The 14,190-nt window shown below is 40.4% G+C and overlaps 1 protein-coding gene across 1 annotated transcript; it reads left to right on the forward strand.

Moving 5' to 3' along the window:
- Positions 1–5,576: 5,576 nt before the first annotated feature.
- On the forward strand, positions 5,577–13,151 carry tmem128 (transmembrane protein 128). The gene is made up of 4 exons (XM_081382469.1): positions 5,577–5,747; positions 5,956–6,097; positions 9,091–9,252; positions 11,369–13,151. Exons 1-4 carry the CDS (start codon positions 5,672–5,674, stop codon positions 11,466–11,468), a joined length of 480 nt encoding a protein of 159 aa, XP_081238595.1. The 5' UTR covers positions 5,577–5,671; the 3' UTR covers positions 11,469–13,151.
- The last annotated feature ends 1,039 nt before the right edge of the window (positions 13,152–14,190 follow it).

Below are 14,190 nucleotides of genomic sequence, written 5' to 3' on the forward strand. Positions count from 1 at the left end.
TCCATTAGGAAATGAATGTTATGTTTAAATATGCAAACAAGGCATTATCTAATGAAATATGCAATAATTTGCAGCACATTAATCTGAAAATGGGATAAAGCCAGGTTCATACTTCTTGTCTGATTTTGTTGACACATTAGAGTTGAAGGTTTTTATAGAAGGGATTTTTGATTTCTCTTTTTATCACTCCATAAATCAGAAAATACTGTCAACAACCAGAAAAAAACACATTTTCACCATGTTTTTAGGAATAAAGTGTTCTATAAATCAGAGTGAATGATATATGAACAAACCCCTCAGTAAAAACCTTCAGAATATAGATATGAATGAAACTGTAAGTTTTGGTGTTTATAAGTGTTGCTGAAGTGGAGAAAAAAACTTTTAAAGAGATGTATCGTAACTGAAATCTACAGACGCAAATAGATAAAGTGCAACAAAATAAACGCGTAAATGTGTATTTTGAATGTTTTATTTTCACTATTCTGAAACAAAACACTGTGAAAAGCCAAATAGAGTCCAAAATCTCAAAATTGGCCAGTGCATGAAAGCAACAAGTCAAGTCTCCTTTATTTATATAGTGCTTTTTATAATACAGATTGTTTCAAAGCAGTTTGTTTCTAGTCACAGTCCAGCTTAAGTAAGTTCATTGATGTTTAATTTTTGTTGTAAAAAAGTTAATTTAGTTAATTTATATATATATATAAAAATATATATACGTCCAGCTCAGTTCAGTTCTCATATAATGGTGTCAATGCAGATCAATATTATTGTTGAATATTAAATTAAATGGCAGCAATGCTTTTGCATGTAGTGTCTCTTTAAATGACGCTGCATTAATTGTACAGTATGCAGTTTCTCATGTATGTGTGTGTGTGTGTGTGTGTGTGTGTGTGTTTGGATCAGTTCTGCTCCAGATGGATTGGGCTCCAGCTGGCAGGAAACTCTAGTCGAGGTGTATTTAGAGAGACCAGGGCTGTTGGCAGGAGACCGTATTCCACACCTGTGCTCACCTGTGCTGGTGTCTACACACCTGAACAACATCTGACCTCCTGAACCCACACACACCTGAACAACAGCTGACCCCTGGACTCACACACAGGTGCTGCTCACGGACCTGCTGAACTCACACAACACTCTCTCATGCTGCATTCATCGCTGATCCATCACAATGAGTAGTTTTACATGTTTCTCTTATTGGTCATTGGCTTCTAGCGTGTTGTGTGGAAATGTGCAGATATTCACTTCTTTTCAAACATAATTTTTATGCCTGTCTTTGTTGAATGAAAACTTTACAAAGGGAAGTAGCGACAAATCTTTTCTTCCATATTGTCACGTACATCTGAGTGTAATGAATTGTCAAAAAAGAAATAAATGAAGGGCAGGACTTGGTTTAGTATATCATTATTATGACTTTTTATGTCAATTTCAACTTTTTATGTCATAATTTTTACTATTTATATCATAATTTCAATTTTTTATGTCATAATTTCAACTTTTTGTCCTTATTATGACTTTTTAGTCACATGTTTGCTGGGAGCCGGAGCGCCTGACATCAAATGCTCTCTTCTCTTCATGCTGTTCTTCTCTCTCGTAATATGGCCCATAATCTTAGAGCTCAAACATGACAATCTGGGGCTCAGGTCAGGAATCAGACAGACTAGCTAAACCGACTGTCTGCTAGCGGCTTCGCGTCACCAAGGTCAGATAAATCCCATCACATAGAGCCTCTTTCACCTAGATATCATCATATAGAGACTGTGTCTGTTCCCCGAATTAGGAAATACAAAAAACTCCCAAACCCATTCAAGGGTAAAAATTTAATTGATGTTCAACAAATAAAAAACAGATATAATACGGATGAACAAATGATAAAGCTTGGGTTGCTGAATATTCGATCGCTTACTTCAAAAGCACTCATTGTTAATGATATGATTTCAGATAATAACCTAGATGTGCTGTGTTTGACAGAAACCTGGCTAAAACCAAACGATTACATTACTTTAAATGAGTCCACCCCGCAAGATTACTGTTATAAACATGAGCCTCGTCTGAAACGCAAAGGGGGTGGTGTTGCTGTAATTTATAGTAATATCTTCAGAATTACTAAAAAGTCTAGTTTCAAATATAATTATTTTGAAGTGTTGGTGCTTAATATAGCAATATATAGTGTAAATGATAAATCACGTTTGAGATTTGTGTTGGCTACTGTATACAGGCCACCAGGGCACCATACAGACTTTATCAAAGAATTTGTGGACTTTCTATCAGAATTAATATTGACTGCAGATAAAGTACTAATTGTTGGTGATTTTAATATACATGTAGATAACGAAAAAAACGCATTGGGATTGGCATTTAAAGACATTGTAAACTCAATTGGAGTTAGACAACACGTGTCAGGACCTACTCATCGTCGTAATCATACTCTAGATCTAATATTATCACACGGAATAGATGTGGATGCCGTTGAAATTCTGCAGCAGAGCGATGACATCTCAGATCATTATCTAGTCTCGTGTAATTTGCATTTAGCCAAGGCTGCAAAGCCGACTCCGTGTTTCAAATATGACTATCACTTCTGCTACTAAAGATTGCTTTATTAATAATCTTCCTAATCAGTTTCATCATCTCAGCATCTCAGATAGCTTAGAAGAACTAGATATTACAACAGAAACGTTTAACTCTCTCTTTTCCAGCACTTTAGACACAGTTGCTCCGTTGCGCTTAAAGAATATTAAAGAAAATAGTCCAACGCCGTGGTACAACGAGCACACTCGGGCCCTTAAGAGAGCAGCCAGAGAGATGGAGCGCAACTGGAAGAAAACAAAACTATTTCATGGAAAGAGAGCTCGATTGCTTACAGAGAGGTTTTAAAAGCTGCTAGATCTGCTTATTTTTCAACCCTATTAGAAGAAAACAAAACATAATCCTAGGTATTTATTTGAAACGGTGGCTAAACTAACGAAAAATAAAGCTTCAAGCACCGAAGTTTCCAAGCAACACAGCAGTAATGACTTTATGAACTTCTTCACTTATAAGATTGATAATATCAGGGACAAAATTATAACTATGCAACCGTCTACTACAGTATCGCATCAGGCAGTGCATTGTAGTCTCCCTGAGGAAAAATTTTATTCATTCGTTGCTATAGGAGAGGAAGAATTTACTAAACTCATTAAATCATCTAAATCTACAACATGTATGTTAGACCCTATACCGACTAAGCTACTGAAAGAAATACTTCCAGAGGTCATAGATCCTCTTCTTAATATCATTAATTCATCTTTGTCTCTAGGATACGTACCAAAAAACTTTAAGCTGGCTATGATTAAACCGCTTGTTAAAAAACGCAACTTGATCCTACAGAATTAGTCAATTACAGGCCGATCTCAAATCTACCTTTTCTGTCAAAGATATTAGAAAAAGCAGTGTCTTCACAACTGTGTTCCTTTCTTGAAAGAAATGATATCTGCGAGGATTTCCAGTCCGGATTTAGACCGTACCATAGTACTGAGACAGCTCTCATTAGAGTCACAAATGATTTGCTCTTATCATCCGATCGTGGTTGTGTCTCTCTATTAGTGTTACTCGATCTTAGTGCTGCATTTGACACCATCGACCACACCGTTCTTTTAAATAGATTAGAACATTATGTTGGCATTAATGGGATTGCACTAGCATGGTTTAAATCACACTTATCTGACCGTTATCAGTTTGTAGCAGTAAATGAAGAGATGTCTCATCGATCACAAGTTCAGTATGGCGTACCACAAGGCTCAGTACTAGGACCACTCCTGTTCACTCTGTACATGCTACCCTCACACACACACACACACACACACACACACACACACACACACACACACACACACACACACACACACACACACACACACTCTACATGCTACCCTTAGGAGATATCATTAGGAAACATGGAATTAGTTTTCATTGTTATGCTGATGATACTCAGCTCTATATTTCTTCAAGCCCTGACGAAACTTACCAATTCACAAAATTAACAGAATGCACAGCTGATATAAAGACTTGGATGACTAGTAATTTCCTACTTCTAAATTCTGAAAAAACAGAGATTCTAATTATTGGACAAAAAACTTCCTCACGTAATAATCTAGAATACTGTCTAATACTTGATGGCTGCTCTGTTAAGTCTCCGTCGTCGGTTAGGAACCTGTGTGTGTGTGTGTGTGTGTGTGTGTGGGTGTGCTCTTTGATACCAAGATTTCATTTGAAAGTCACGTGTCTAGTATCTGTAAAACCGCATTTTTCCATCTTAAAAATATATCTAAATTACGCCATATGCTCTCATTGACAAATGCGGAACAGTTAGTCCATGCGTTCATGAGCTCAAGGCTAGATTACTGTTATGCTCTACTGGGTGGTTGCCCTGCATGCTTAATAAACAAACTACATCTGGTTCAAAACGCAGCAGCTCGAGTTCTTACCAGAACCAGGAAGTATGACCATATTAGCCCGGTTCTGTCAACACTGATGTTCTCTTAAACATTGTATACATTTTAAAATATTGCCGATTACTTACAAAGCACTAAATGGTTTAGCTCCGCAGTACTTCACGTCTATTGCGAAAAAAAAAAAAATGTATATATATATATATATATATATATATATATTCTTCAAGGCTTGCACCTTGGAACCTATTTCAAGGTTTGCGTTCTCGAGCTCCAGGCACTGTTGTGCGAATGAGCGGCAAGAGCGTGTTAAGGGTTTTCTGTTAGAACGGTGTGTGTTAGCGGCCGCTAAGTTAATAACTAATGATCGACGGAAGTGAATCAATCAAAACTAACTTTATCTGGACAATAACTTTATTCTAGATCTGCTGTAAAGCCTAAACAATCTCTGTTACTGTAATCTCCTGTTATCACTGTAAAGCTGCTTTGAAACAATCCATATTTTTAAAAGCGCTGTATAATAAAGGTGACTTGACTTGACTCTAAAATATCTGTTAACTGTAATCATTTTTGTTTATTTTTAATGTGTGTATTATTGTTAAAAATACTTCATTATTTTAACCAGCCTCAACTAAAGTGCAGGTCAGTCTTTAAAGGGGCCTTTTCATTTCCAGAACAATGAGTGATGGTTAAGCAGGATTCAGTAGTTTAGGGTTACAGAAGCTAAATTCATCCATCATTCCACGCTGTTTTATAATATAATCTAAGGGTTAAACTCGCCCTTTTCATTCAGAATCTGAGATTCTTATATCTGTGTGCAGAATAAAAGGCCAGTAAAAATGCATACAAAATATAAGTGATTACTTTAAATATCTATGTATATTACTAAACATACACGCACTTGCTCGTCATCTTTTTTGTTGATGTTGCAAAATGGAGTCAAAAATTTTCATTTTACGACAAATTGAATAGATAAGTTTCGACTTACAATAACGAAATATGACTTACTTTGTCTTAAAACATGTTGTGCTCTAATCTGATTAATCATCAAATTATATTTGTGTTGAATGTAGGAAATGAAATGCACACTGTGAGCAAAATTAGCGCTCTCAATTCAATTAAAAAAAGTGCGAGAAGCGAAACGAGTCCGAATCGATTCGGATTGCGAGCATCAGGCGACTCACTTGAATCTCGCGAGCGTCTCCGAATCTTTCGCCGCGTGAATTTGACGTCATCCAGGCATCATGGCGGAGTTCAGTGAATTTATGAAGTTGCGGAGGCGATTTAAGACTAACGAAGAGCCAGAAGAGGAAGAAAAGAGTGAGAAACACACACACTGAATTCCAGCGTCTTTAGCTGAACGCGTGTCAAATTCTGCTCGACTCTTTCCGTGTCGTATCAGCTGTGTTTGCTGATGTTGTGCAGCTACTGGTTCTGATGATGTTGTGTTTCTCTGATGATGATGTTGTGTTTCTCTGATGATGATGTTGTGTTTCTCTGATGATGATGTTGTGTTACTGTTGTGCAGCTGCTGGTCCTGATGAGGCTGTGGAATTGAAACCGTCCGCTCGGATCAACCGGCACTCTGTCTTCTGGATTCTGGCTTCTGTCGCTCTCACCTACTATGTGGATTTCTTCTCTGTGGTGCTGAACCACACTGACATTCACAGGTGATCACTAACCTTAACCCTAACTAACTAACTAACCAGCACTGTCAGCGGTTTCTGACGGATCTACTGCAAACCTTATTACACAAACACCTGAAACACTCTTTCTCTCTCATATGGTCTTATCCTGGATTACAATAGAGATTATAGTGCTCTGGTTACAGTGAGAGAACACTCACTTTCACTCACTCACGCTCGCACACACACACACACACACACACACACACACACACACACACACTCACTCACTCACTCACTCACTCACTCACTCACTCACTCACTCATTCACTCACTCACTCACACACACACTTATTATTATTTAAATTATTAGTTTGAATTTAATTGCCTTTTTTTTGTAACTTTTTAGTTTTTTTGTCTTTGAACACCTGTGTTCAGCTGGTCTAACGCCTGTGTTTCAGCACTGTAACGCCTGTGTTCAGCTGGTTTAACGCCTGTGTTTCAGCTCTGTAACGCCTGTGTTCAGCTCTGTAACGCCTGTGTTTCAGCTCTGTAACGCCTGTGTTCAGCTGGTCTAACGCCTGTGTTTCAGCACTGTAACACCTGTGTTCAGCTGGTCTAACGCCTGTGTTTCAGCACTGTAACGCCTGTGTTCAGCTGGTCTAACGCCTGTGTTTCAGCATTGTAACGCCTGTGTTCAGCTGGTCTAACGCCTGTGTTTCAGCACTGTAACGCCTGTGTTCAGCTGGTCTAACGCCTGTGTTTCAGCTCTGTAACGCCTGTGTTTCGGCTCTGTAACGCCTGTGTTCAGCTGGTCTAACGCCTGTGTTTCAGCTCTGTAACGCCTGTGTTTCGGCTCTGTAACGCCTGTGTTTCAGCTGGTCTAACGCCTGTGTTTCAGCTCTGTTAATGCCTGTGTTCAGCTGGTCTAACGCCTGTGTTTCTGTAACGCCTGTGTTCAGCTGGTCTAACGCCTATTTCAGCACTGTTATGCCTGTGTTCAGCTGGTGTAACACCTGTGTTGTAACACTGTAACGCCTGTGTTTCAGCACTGTAACGCCTGTGTTTCAGCACTGTTTCACCTGCGTTCGAGTGGTATAACACCTGTGTTTTAACAGTGTAACGCCTGTGTTTCAGCACTGTAACGCCTGTGTTCAGCTGGTCTAACGCCTGTGTTTCAGCTCTGTAACGCCTGTGTTCAGCTCTGTAACGCCTGTGTTTCAGCACTGTAACGCCTGTGTTCAGCTGGTCTAACGCCTGTGTTTCAGCACTGTAACGCCTGTGTTCAGCTGGTCTAACGCCTGTGTTTCAGCTCTGTAACGCCTGTGTTCAGCTCTGTAACGCCTGTGTTCAGCTGGTCTAACACCTGTGTTTCAGCACTGTAACGCCTGTGTTCAGCTGGTCTAACGCCTGTGTTTCAGCTCTGTAACGCCTGTTTCAGCTCTGTAACGCCTGTGTTTCAGCTCTGTAACGCCTGTGTTCAGCTGGTCTAATGCCTGTGTTTCAGCTCTGTAACGCCTGTGTTCAGCTGGTCTAACGCCTGTGTTTCAGCACTGTAACGCCTGTGTTTCAGCTCTGTAACACCTGTGTTTCAGCTCTGTAACGCCTGTGTTTCAGCTCTGTAACGCCTGTGTTTCAGCTCTGTAACGCCTGTGTTCAGCTGGTCTAACGCCTGTGTTCAGCTGGTCTAACGCCTGTGTTCAGCTGGTCTAACGCCTGTGTTTCAGCTCTGTAACGCCTGTGTTTCAGCTCTGTAACGCCTGTGTTTCGGCTCTGTAACGCCTGTGTTTCGGCTCTGTAACGCCTGTGTTTCGGCTCTGTAACGCCTGTGTTTCAGCTCTGTAATGCCTGTGTTCAGCTTGTCTAACGCCTGTGTTTCTGTAACGCCTGTGTTCAGCTGGTCTAACGCCTGTGTTTCAGCACTGTAACGCCTGTGTTTCAGCACTGTAACGCCTATTTCAGCACTGTTATGCCTGTGTTCAGCTGGTGTAACACCTGTGTTGTAACACTGTAACGCCTGCGTTTCAGCACTGTAACGCCTGTGTTTCAGCACTGTAACGCCTGCGTTCGAGTGGTATAACACCTGTGTTTTAACAGTGTAACGCCTGTGTTTCAGCACTGTAACGCCTGAGTTCGAGTGGTATAACACTGTGTTTCAGCACTGTAACGCCTGTGTTTTAACAGTGTAACGCCTGTGTTTCAGCACTGTAACGCCTGTGTTTTAACAGTGTAACGCCTGTGTTTCAGCACTGTAACGCCTGCGTTCGGGTGGTGTAACACCTGTGTTTTAAAAGTGTAACACCGGTGTTTCAGCACTTTAACGCCTGTGTTTTAACAGTGTAATGCCTGTGTTTTAACAGTGTAACGCCTGTGTTTCAGCACTGTAACGCCTGTGTTTTAACAGTGTAACGCCTGTGTTTTAACAGTGTAACGCCTGTGTTTTAACAGTGTAACGCCTGAGTTTTAACAGTGTAACGCCTGTGTTTCAGCACTGTAACGCCTGCGTTCGGGTGGTGTAACACCTGTGTTTTAACAGTGTAACGCCTGTGTTGTAACAGTGTAACACCTGTGTTTCAGCACTGTAACGCCTGCGTTCGGGTGGTGTAACACCTGTGTTTTAACAGTGTAACGCCTGTGTTTCAGCACTGTAACGCCTGTGTTTTAACAGTGTAACGCCTGTGTTTTAACAGTGTAACGCCTGTGTTTTAACAGTGTAACGCCTGAGTTTTAACAGTGTAACGCCTGTGTTTCAGCACTGTAACGCCTGCGTTCGGGTGGTGTAACACCTGTGTTTTAACAGTGTAACGCCTGTGTTGTAACAGTGTAACACCTGTGTTTCAGCACTGTAACGCCTGCGTTCGGGTGGTGTAACACCTGTGTTTTAACAGTGTAACGCCTGTGTTTCAGCACTGTAACGCCTGCGTTCGGGGGTGTAACACCTGTGTTTTAACAGTGTAACGCCTGTGTTTCAGCACTGTAACGCCTGCGTTCGGGTGCTGTAACACCTGTGTTTTAACAGTGTAACGTCTGTGTTTCAGCTGGTGGTTCTCCGTGGGTCTGGTGCTGCTGGGATTGTGCCTCAGTCTGGCTGCATTCTGTATTGTCTATCTGGAGTGGTTCAGAGGCATCAGGCACTACGAGCAGGAGTATCCCGCCGTCCCTGCCGTTACCACCGCCGCCTTCATCGCCGCGTCCTGCAGGTCAGAACCGCAGTCATGTAGTGACGGGAAACACACTTTCAAGCTTTCAAACCTTTGCCAATCATTTGTCCCGAATCAGTGATTCAGAGTGCGTATCAAACTGCCAAAGTCACGTGATTTCAGTAAACGAGGCTTTGTTACGTCATAACTGTTTACAAACATTACTCACTGGTTTAAGATGCGTGGACGCTTTGATGTTTACCTCCTACAACATTAATATGCACACTGAAATCTCAAGACGTTTTTATTTCGCATTGAGAAACCGAAGCCCATTTTGGGACCATTAATATGTTTGCATCATTACATTGTCATGACAATTAGACACATTTCCCCCTTGGATCTCATTACTGTAACATGTTTGGATTTTTTTGAGTTTTTAAATAAAAGCATAATACATTATTAAAAAGGGGTAAATATGCATTATGCTATTATGGGTGCATTCGTTAGTTCTCTAGGTGGCTGAAATTAGTTTATCTCCCCCTTTTTTCACAACCTGCTTCATCACATGAGAAAACCGAGAATCGCAATTTTAACAAAATGTTAGTTGCTGCAGTCTATTTAAAAATATTTAATCAATTCGAATGAACTTTTTAAAAATCTAGTTAGGGTTAGGTGTGGTTAGGTTAAGTGAATGATTCAGTGACAAACACAATTTTAACAGTCACTTGTCACCACCTACTGGTGTAACAATGTATTTGACACAATCTTTATTTGAAGCATCAAGTAATTTTCAACTTTTAATAGACAAATTGTTATTTTGAAATAAGATCTCTTGGATGTTCGAGATCGCCATTTTTTTTAGCTCTACTCTGTGTCTCATTAATGGAAACGCAGTCTCTTTTCGGGCGCGACATCATTATTAGACAGAGTTTGCATTAAATGTGGTGTTTTTAATATGCTACACAAACCACACAAAAATGTGTAAATTCATAAGTCGACAGCATTGCTGAGTATTTCCTCCTTAAAACTGCAGTGAACCAAAGACAGTCTCAAAAACACGCTTTGAAATCGCTGGTGTTTCTGACGTCACAAACTACCTTGTGATGTGGCAAAATCAATAGTTAACAATTTCCATAACACTTGTAACCCATCAGGTCACGAGGGGGGCGGGGCTTTAGCATATCATTAACTATGCTCTGAAGCAGCGGTCTCAAGAGAAGCAGGTTATCCTGGTATATTTTTCTGTTGATGAGATAAATCAGGTACTTCATATTGGGTGAATTATGTATATGATGTATATTACGATGTTATGATGAACTATATGCCTTTCTCCACTGATGTTATGAGTTGTTCAGTGCATTTCTGAGGATGTGGATGTTTAGAAGGCTGTCTGACTCTGAGATACGAACGGGAACATGGTTTGTGTAACATTAGCAACACATTATTAGCTATATAATAACGTAGTCAAGCCAAAGGCTAATCATATTAATTACTGTTATGCGATATCATTGTGCAGTGTTTACTACTACAGTAAAGTTGAGCGAGTGGATCAGGTATTCTGAGCTGAGTGAGTGAGTGGAGGCGGGGCTCATTTGCATGCCCATAGAACCGCACATACTAAATAAAGCAAGGGTGTCGAGTTACATTCAAGATATTTTAAGGCATGAAGAATTTTTTTCACAGGAAAAAAACGTTTAAATATGTAATTTTGTTTTAAGGGATAAAATTATTGACTACAGGGGGACTTTTAGTACCGATTGCACAATGATCTATTGATCTCTCACAATCTGATAAAATGTTTGATTTCTTCACAAAAACACATTTATTTCGTAATGTGTAAAACCAAACTACTTAATGCACCTTTAATGTATTAATATGTAGCAATTTTTATGATGTATAATAATTTTCTCATATTATAGTAATTAGAATTGGGGATTGAGTGTGTTTGATTGTCATGAAAAGGTTTTCAGGGTTCAATAAATGGTCTTAAAATAGACTTTCCTTTGCCAAACAAAATGCAGAAACATTGTGAGTATTCCTTAAGAAATAAAGTGTTAGTAATGTTGTTGTTGTTGTTAACTGTGTGCTGAAATGTATTGATGTAGTTTAGTCCAATCAGAAGCAGATGTGACTGATATCATGATTATGTGTGTGTGTGTGTGTGTGTGTGTTTCAGCTTAAACATCGCTCTGTGGCCGGTCTGGTCCTTCTTCACTCCTGTTATTCTGTTCACTCAGTTCATGGGTGTGGTGATGCTGATCTCACTGCTCGGCTGAAACACTTCATCATACAGCGGTGTGATTAATCTGTTCTGACCCGCACCACAGCCAAAGCCAGAAAGCCAGAGGAGCCACAGCTGATCTGTGACCTCCCACTGACCTCTGACCTCTGCTTCAGTCCAGTGCTGAGGAGCCGCTCCAGTGAGAGACGATGTTCAACATGCATTAGTATCTCTCCCATTTCAAAAATGTTTTTTTGTTTGGTTTCTGAAAGAGGTCGTTTATGCATCTTGTAAAGTTAACTGGGTGTTTTCTTTGAGGTCCTGATGATTCCTGATTTGAGTGTCTTCTAAAAATGCTTTACATTACCTTTAAAATACACCGTTTTGAAGGGTTAACTCAAGATGCTCATGTTTTATATCATGTTTTAATGTTTTCCTATGACTAACCAAATGAAATAACTGATTAAATAAAAGACATTTTATATTACGTGGAATGTTCTGTCTGTCTGCAATCAGATACTCTTAACGGGGTGTGATTTAGGTTGTATAACCAAAATGCACATTACCTTTATGTAATGTGAACCACAGAGCTTTTACTCACACACAGAATGGTTGAACGACACGTATAACCCTGTACAGCGAGTCAGTATGACGTGTTTGTGGAGGGTTGATTCTTTGAAGCCTCTTAAGGGGAAAAAACAGGAGATGAGAGGAACTATTATTTGTCAATGTTTTTGTGTTCTCCTGAGAAACACTCTCAATTACTTAAAATTTTGCAAGCGGACACAAAAGCATTGGAGTATTTTTCCTCCCATTTCTATGTTTCTTTAGACTTCCTAGAACTTGAGTAAATCAGATGATGTGTAAAGCGATAGAAGCATTGTTGACGCACATACTCATTATTTTCTCAGCTTTTTGTTCAAAATGTTGCCCTTTTTTATTTAACTTACACATTCAAGCATTGATAAAAATAATTTTAAGGTAACAGATTGTTTTGGCTTTATAGCGGTTCTTTAATAAAGTTATATTCCAGCTAAAGTTAGTTATGATTAATTCGCTTCCGTCGCAACGATCATTTGTTATTAAATTAGGGGCCGCTAAGACGACACCGTTCTCTCTACACAGACTTTAAACGCGAACCTGTGAGAAACGCTGATGGCGTTCACATGCGCATTAAGAATTGGTTCTATAGTTATGTGCGTTTGAATATATGTACGCAGGTTTGTAATTCCCTACAAACCAAGCCTAAACAAAGTACTGGTCTTTCCTTATAAATTTTTATACAGAATTTTATTTTATTTGATCAGTTCGGGGTAGATACGCGAATTGAGTTTTCCGACAACGCTTTATCTGTAGAGTGGTAAAGGGATCCTCCATAGGGAGAGACTAGTTGGCACTTCAGCACTGCGTTGTCATCGGGTCCAGGCGAAGGTCCTTCATCAGATCTGGATACGGCCTGGATCCGGCAGGCTGCGGGAAAACCTCGGGATAAACAAAGACACTAAAATTAGAGTAGATGCCATTCTTCTCATGATGTAACGAGTACATCAGGATTTATGGGAAGTGTTCCCGGTTCCGGCTGACCTAATCTATGCAGCCTAACATTGAATTATAGAAGTCTATAATGTATTATGTGAATGCTAGGTCAAAGAGATGTGTCTTTAGTCTGGCTTTGAACTGACAGAGTGTGTCTGCTTCCCGGACAATGGTAGGAAGACTGTTCCAGAGTTTTGGTGCTAAATATAAAAAAAGAAAAAAAAAACCGCAGGCGCGAGAATAAACTTCATTGGTTCTTGAGAAGCTCAAACGTGATGCGTAACACGAGAATGAACCTCATTGGTTCTTGCTGAAGCTCAAACGTGCTGCGTAACACGAGAATGAACCTCATTGGTTCTCGCTGAAGCTCAAACGTGCTGTGTAACACGAGAATGAACCTCATTGGTTCTCGCTGAAGCTCAAACGTGCTGCGTAACACGAGAATGAACCTCATTGGTTCTCGCTGAAGCTCAAACGTGATGCGTAACACGAGAATGAACCTCATTGGCTCTTGCTGAAGCTCAAACGTGATGCGTAACACGAGAATGAACCTCATTGGTTCTTGCTGAAGCTCAAACGTGCTGCGTAACACGAGAATGAACCTCATTGGTTCTTGCTGAAGCTCAAACGTGCTGCGTAACACGAGAATGAACCTCATTGGTTCTTGAGAAGCTCAAACGTGATGCGTAACACGAGAATGAACCTCATTGGTTCTCGCTGAAGCTCAAACGTGATGCGTAACACGAGAATGAACCTCATTGGTTCTTGCTGAAGCTCAAACGTGCTGCGTAACACGAGAATGATCCTCATTGGTTCTTGCTGAAGCTCAAACGTGATGCGTAACACGAGAATGATCCTCATTGGTTCTCGCTGAAGCTCAAACGTGCTGCGTAACACGAGAATGATCCTCATTGGTTCTCGCTGAAGCTCAAACGTGATGCGTAACATGAGAATGAACCTCATTGGTTCTTGCTGAAGCTCAAGCGTGCTGCGTAACACGAGAATGAACCTCATTGGTTCTCGCTGAAGCTCAAACGTGATGCGTAACACGAGAATGAACCTCGTTGGTTCTCGCTGAAGCTCAAACGTGCTGCGTAACACGAGAATGAACCTCATTGGTTCTCGCTGAAGCTCAAACGTGATGCGTAACACGAGAATGAACCTCGTTGGTTCTTGCTGAAGCTCAAACGTGCTGCGTAACACGAGAATGAACCCTTATTGGTTCTCGCTGAAGCTCAAAC

This window comes from Scardinius erythrophthalmus (genome assembly GCF_964197995.2).
Source record: "Scardinius erythrophthalmus genome assembly, chromosome: 13".
NCBI classification, from domain to species: Eukaryota; Metazoa; Chordata; class Actinopteri; order Cypriniformes; family Leuciscidae; genus Scardinius; species Scardinius erythrophthalmus.

Bases quoted from the DNA above. Each gene is read 5' to 3' on its own strand.
- tmem128 (XM_081382469.1), top strand. From the start codon at position 5,672: ATGGCGGAGTTCAGTGAATTTATGAAGTTGCGGAGGCGATTTAAGACT. The intron at 5,748-5,955 runs GTGAGAAACACA...ACTGTTGTGCAG, and splicing joins GCCAGAAGAGGAAGAAAAGA to CTGCTGGTCCTGATGAGGCT. The intron at 6,098-9,090 runs GTGATCACTAAC...TCTGTGTTTCAG, and splicing joins AACCACACTGACATTCACAG to CTGGTGGTTCTCCGTGGGTC.